The following is a 7021-nucleotide window of genomic DNA, read 5'->3' as shown; positions in this document are numbered from 1 at the left end:
AGAATGAATATTTAAGTTTCCTCTTGCACTTCAGATTTCGAAAATAGCCTATGCATAATCATCGGAAGTCGTGTAGAACAGCTATGTTCGTCTGTTTGTATGTCTCACAACAAGTATCAAAGTAATACCAGTAAGATATGTCGATAATTTTGTTTTCCGATATTATATTCGGTGTCAGAATTGGTACCATCTTCACCCGCATCTCTTTACTGTAAAACTACTTCTGGTTTCAATACTGATCTTCATAAAAAAAAAAAATTAAAAAAAGCTGTAAGAGATGGCGACAATCGACTATCCCAATAGTAGGTCCTATCTCTTCCTTTAGCCCTCTACTCATACCAAAAGTGAAATAATCCATTTCCGACTTGAACATTGATGGCCATAGAACAGAAACGATAATAGATAGCTGTTGTTTAACGATTGTTTAAAATTAATCAGTGTCTAAAGAAAAGGTAGTATGTCTCTACTAAAACTGGAAGTATTAGATTCTTAACACTATTTCCAACTTCAAAACTGATCTTTAAAGAGCCAAAACAATAAGAGATCGGGTGAAATGGCTTTTTTGATGTGAATTGAGTGTTCCAAGAATAACATTTTTTCTCGGCACTTGTTATTCTCTATGCAACCCTGAAATGGTAGAAATATACTGTTTCCGTAGTGAAAAATTGTAATAAGCGAGAAGCAGTTATAAAAAAAGAAAGAAAGAAAGAAAAAGAAAAAAAGAAATTGAATTCATTATCTCCAACATAAGTTCAATTTCCGACTTTATGCCTCTATTGCAAACGAAAATGTTAGAAATAAACAGGTACTTCCGATTCTAACATTTATTTTCATAGTGTCGTGGTTATTAAAGTCTAAATTAATTGAAATATTAAAAACGAAACTTTTGCATTTGAGTGTACCATCGCGAACGTTTTATCAGTATTATACTAAAAGAAAAATAACTTTTTAGAAAAACCCACTACGAAAATAAGCCACAAGCACTTATTACGTAGTGGTTATTTTTACAGTTTTGTATAGTGAAAGTGGTCTCTCAGACTAATATATAAACTTGGAAAATTAGAACAGAATCATCTTGATCCTGATCTTCATTCGAAGCTCCGACGATGAACATCTTCAGCTTACACTACGTCGAGATCTCCAAGAGAGAGACCTCCGAATTTGAAAAGTAAGTTCTGACCTCTTTCTTTGAATCTTAGTCTCTGAAGAAGTAATTTCTTCATGGTAGTCTCCTGCAAGGCCTCTTTGATAACTGCTCTTAAAGCATAACTTATTATTATCTTGTTAATTTGGTTTCATGTTGTTTGAATTAGCATACTCCTTTGAGCTCACTTGATTAATGAATTAATGTTTGATTATTAACGTCAACAAGTCTGCATATCTGTAATAATGTTGTATTGTAACTTTAGCAGAAATTATTGTAATAAACCTATATCATCAAAATTCTTTCCCTTTCACATATTAACTATCAAAGTACTTATAGAGCGTTATCATGAGTTGCAATACTACCACTATACATAATTAATACCGAGGTAACTTACACCGGTCAATTAGCATAATAAGTACAATCACAATTTACATAAACCAACACATTATTTTAGATTAAACAATAGAGCGAAAGAGTAATATGGACGACAAACGTTTATAGTAAGAATTCTATTGGAAAGTAAGTTTAGTAATATGGGTAACATGACGACTATTGGTCAGTATCACAAGTTGAAAGACGTTGCCATATAATTGCTTGACTCTGTGATCATTAACAGTTGAGATTATTGTTTATACGTTACAAGATACTTGTCAAAGTATAAAACATCTCTCCCAAGAGAGAGAAAAGTTTTAAAAATATCCATCTCGCCCACCAACCTATAGTTGAAGTGAAGAAGTCATAACATGGATTATATGGGCATTATCATTGTAGACTTATACTCTCAAATAAAAGGTGTTGGAGATTATGTCTGTGGTTAATTATATTAAGGCTGTAGTGTGGAATTTGAACCTTAACTGATTCCAAATTTTAAGAATAGATGTCAACTCATGCTTCATTCTTCTTTTGAATCCAGGAGAAGTTACTAAGAACTAGTACAACTGAACTCCCAATTTCAATATTGATTGCTACATACGAATATTATTAATTGTAAGTGATGGCGAGAAATTGTTTTTTGATGAGGATTCAACGTTTGATGAATAGGTTGCATTTCTACTGTTGCCACAATCGATAGATCTACATCCGGTTTCAATACTCAATCCGCATAATTTGGAAGTGTAGCGTAATTTCGTAACGTGAAAAGAAATGGTTTCAATAGAAAATTAAGTAATAATCACTATTTTAGTAGCTATAGGAAATTTGTATTGACATTTTATTCTACGGATAACTCAATAAATGTTAAAACGCATGGTTACAGAAATGAGAACTCTTGGAAAACAATATCACAAATTTGGTCTATTATGCTTTATTTATTTAAGTTCATGTATATATGACATTATAAAGGAAAAATGATATTTTGAGGGAGTTTCAGTTCTCAATTATTGTAAGAGAACAAGGTATAAATATTACCATTGTTTTGCTTATTGTACCGTCAAATCATCAAATCTTAGCCCAGGTGAGTACCCAACTGAATAGACGCATTGTTCAGCTTCCGCTTCATCATATGGACTCCAGAACCCGATGGCCCACAAGGCTACCACCACTTCTCATTACATGCTATTGCACTCAATGTCTTACGTTGCCAAAAATAATGCCATGACTGGACTGTGAAAACGAGTAGTATAGAGATGACTCTCGATTCCAACTTCATTGTGTTGATGGCAGGCTACGAACATGGCACCAGCCTCATGAATCTATGCATCTAAAACAGCGTTTCTCAACCTTTTCTCCTTTGGGGCACATCAAAGTACGTTTCAAACTTTCGCGACACTTCTGCATGTGACTTTTTCCTAGATGCCAAAAAGCAAACACAATAATACATATGATACTTTTTTTTTTTTTTTTTTGTTATTATGGAACGACTATGAGATACAAATCTTGGCGATAATTTTTTATTTTCTTCTAAAGATGATTTCTTTACGGAAGATCTTAGAAGAAATTAAAAATCTCATGACACACTTGACATGAATCTTCGAGACACACCAATGCGTCGCAAAACAGCGGTTGAGAAACGCTTATCTAGAGTGTCAGATTGGAACTGTACAAGAGAATGGCGGCTCCATGCTAGTATAAGGTGTCGTCTATTATCAACGTTTTAGACCTTTGATGGATGTGTGTGTACTACAGCCTTTAATTGCTAGTTCAACTTAATAGTCAGTGTTTTATGCAGTATTCTTGACTTTTTGGAAGGATGGACGAGTTTTAGCGAGATAGAAGAATATTAATTCTAAAACGTACCTTTAGTTAACACACACAAGCTGAAAATTTTGGGATGAGCAGTTTTGTTTCCATAGGGAAAGGAAGAAACTCAGTTGAAAAAGATTGGTTGTCTTCCGTTAGACGACCAAAAATTTTGAAAAGGAAAGACTTCAATCTATTTTGAAAGAACTATATAATAATATAGTTAGAATATAATAATATAATAATATAGTTCGATATGCGTCAACGCAATGAACGATTTATGTTTTAGTTTGCGATAGTAGACACAGTAGTAAAAATTATTTTTTCCATTTATTGCGTTGCGTTGCGATTCGCAAGTTACCGAAAATTGCTATAAAACGTGATCCTAAAAGCATAGAGAATGCTTAACGGCATTGCTATAAGATTGGGCAGGAAGCCCCACAATAATGTCAGTTAAGCATTGCTCTTGATTATGTTGCTAAACATTTTCAAAAATAGTAATTTAATAATAATAATAATAATAATAATAATAATAATAATAATAATAATAATAATAATAATAATAACCACTCACGCTGCGGTTTCGAAATTACTTGCCCTTGAAAAGTGTACCTCGAAAACAAAAACTCATGCGATCTCGCTTTTACCTACTATAAGCTATTCCTTACTTTAGCGAAAAACATAGGACTAATAATAAAGATTGTATATTATAATAAAGATTGTATATTAAGTCGTCAGAAAATCCTATTAAAAATTAAATGAAATCTTTAAGTTTTACGCCCCAAGGTTATGCCGACTAGGCTAAAGGAGACGAGAAAATCCTATCGTATATGGGATATATGCTATATTCTATGTGTGATCTATATCCAATATATGTGTGTGATATATATATATTCAATGTAGTCTATATACGTGTGTAATATAAACCAATATTTCCACACCAAGTATCCAAGCGGAATTCCATGATTACTTCCTTTATTACCTAGCACCAGTGAATACTCGGCACTATCTGGTAACGGTGCACTACTCCTGCAGCGATTAGCATAGTTCCAAGAACACCTAGTGATCCACCTTAAATTACCCTAAGAAAAAGCATGATTAAGTACCGGTATGTACACATTGTTAGATCCCTCTAAATCAGTTATAAATTGTTCAAATGTTGTTCTTTTGTAATTAATAAATTTAATTACACCGACAACCCATTCGAAGATAAGGAAAGAAGTCATTGTCTTTGTTAACAAACAAACAAACAAAAAGCTTTAAAAAGCTACAAGTAATGTAGAAAGAGAACAATAATTAGTAGTGAAACATGTAGTGTCTATGAAATTTGGTAAATCTAAATTCTAACTGGTCATTATAAATCGTGGTTTATTCATAATTTCACAGTTTTGTCAGTAGCTCGCGTCCCTGCTTCCTTTTTACATCCTCTCAGCGGACGCACCTCCAGGTTAAGAACCACTGGTCTAGCATTAAAATGTAGTGAAACTGTGCATATATCAATGCTGAAGATTGAACATGGTGGTTCTGATGTTATTTAAAGAAAATTGATTACTTTTATTATTGGAAAAGTCAGTTCTTATCTTGAAGTAAAACATGTCACAATATCGAAGATCCTCTTTTTTATCGCACAAATATTTAATCAAACGTACAGAACTTTGAACGTTACGTTTTCACGACTTACAAAAAAAATAGGGTCTAGATATATTGATACGAGATTGTTTGTACTCTCTCTCTTTCTCTCTCTCTCTCTCTCTCTGCTTCTCTCTGTCTCTCTCTCTCTTTCTTTCTGTTTGAAGAGATTCGTTGCTACGTGAGTGACAATTGATAGAGACAAATCCGCCCTGATATCTATTTCAAATAAGATATTGTATAATTTTGACTTTTCTTTCTTACAGTACGGTTGTAACAACGTGTCTCTAACAAAATTGTAGTGACTACTTTTTTTCAAAGCCAAGCCTCAAGAAAATACAGAAAAATGAAGTGTGCGACAGTATTCTTTTGTTTTCTTATATTCATTACAATGCAAACCTCTAACGTTGTTCGTGCATTTAGCGACCAGCAAATGTTTACGCTGCCTGAACTGGACAACCTCAACTTCTCGGCTGTCGAACATTATAGTGGTAAAAGTGACACGTTTCTTGAGGAAAAATGTAGACAAGTCGGCGGGGAAGAATCTGCGGTAACAGCTAAGAAAGCGAAAGCTCAATTGTTGGATTGTGCCTTTTCACTAGTGAACTACACAGCAGTACGTGAAGAAATAATGGAGGCTATGCCTCAAGGTGAACTAGACAGTGTATTCCGAAAATACTGTAAAATGATGCCTAAGCTTCGTGTGTGTGCAACAAATTTTATAAAAGCAATTGACGCGTGTTTGGTCGATAATGAACAGAAAACAAAGAAAATGGTGGCCGATATAACAAAGTCAATTGCAAATTTCGTTTGCTTTAAAGAAGGTGATAATATTGCTCTGTTTATTGCTGAAGGTGGACCAGAATGCTTGCAGGAACATCAAGAAAATATCCAGGAATGTGTCAATAAAACATTAGTGCGTCACATACCAGATAACATTACCAATATTACCTCCATTAACGATTTAGAGGACCTTACTCCACCTCCGTTGACTTCTGGCTTTATTATTGGTGAAAGAGAATGCCAGGAATTCGATAATTTTCGTTCATGTGTTGTGGGAACTCTCGAAAAATGTCAACAGCCTACACCAGCTAATATTATCGACAGTATGCTTAAGTTTATTCGAAAAGCAACACCTTGCAATAAATTTAGTTCTGGTGAGAACATCCAAGCCAAGCAAGATTATTCATCTGCAAATTCAATTTTTAAACAAGTACAGTATGGAGTAACTGTAATGTTATTAATTTTTTCTCATAGTTTTATCAGTTAAAATATTTTCTTACCAGTACACGTCCTGTATTATTCTATATTAAATTCTTAACTCATCTACCATCTGAAATTTTGTTTGTTGTATAGGATGATAATTTTTCAACAATATTGGCACTCTATGGACGTGTGACAAAATCTCAGATTATACGTGATTAGAAATTTTTCTTTGGTTTTTGTTCTCAGTTCAGATATAGTTTTAAAAATAGGTTTAAGCAACTACAGTGTCTACGAGAAGTAACTGTGCAGTGGAAATGGTAGGTGAGTGAAATTTGAAGTAGTTCGTATTGCAGTGTAGTTTCCTCTACGGGTGTTAAAAATACCATACTGCGGGCTGGAAACATGTCTGCACCTGGTACAGCGTACCTGTAAAAGCTATTCGAGGGTTGTTGGAGTTAACTGTGCTACGTAATGGGTATCTGCAGAGATGGAATGGGTCGGTAGGTTAAGATTTGTGAGTGGGTTGTGGGTCAACAGGATGTGACTCACTGCAACCCACCAGCAACCATGACCCACCGACCCACCCTGCTTAGTGCATTGCAGACAGCATCTTCTGAACATTGGTGAATTTGTCTACGTTTTACTTTCAAGGCCTCCTTTTTCATTTGTTCCCGTTTACTTACCTAAGATGCGTATATCTAACGTAAGTGAAAAAAGATTGTAATAATAGGAATAGGACTTACCATTTAACTTTCTAGATACAGCCTGTGAGATTTTAGAGGAGTTTTGAATCATAATATATGAATATATGAATTATTATATAAAAATTAAATGTAACTATGTGTGCCTCATCATGACACC

At 34.0% G+C, this 7021-nt stretch overlaps 1 protein-coding gene across 1 annotated transcript; it reads left to right on the top strand.

Annotated features, from left to right (window-relative positions):
* The first annotated feature begins 5151 nt into the window (after positions 1-5151).
* LOC145674884 (27 kDa hemolymph protein-like) lies at positions 5152-6384 on the top strand. The gene has a single exon (XM_081745134.1). The coding sequence runs from the start codon at positions 5301-5303 to the stop codon at positions 6222-6224; it is 924 nt and encodes a 307-aa protein (XP_081601260.1). The 5' UTR covers positions 5152-5300; the 3' UTR covers positions 6225-6384.
* Positions 6385-7021: the final 637 nt, after the last annotated feature.

The sequence above is a fragment of the Thermobia domestica genome, chromosome 2, assembly GCF_964235325.1.
Source record: "Thermobia domestica chromosome 2, izTheDome1.hap1.1, whole genome shotgun sequence".
In the NCBI taxonomy this organism is placed as follows: Eukaryota; Metazoa; Arthropoda; class Insecta; order Zygentoma; family Lepismatidae; genus Thermobia; species Thermobia domestica.
Note: the sequence above shows the minus strand (reverse complement) of the source record. Positions and strands in the feature narration are given on the sequence as shown.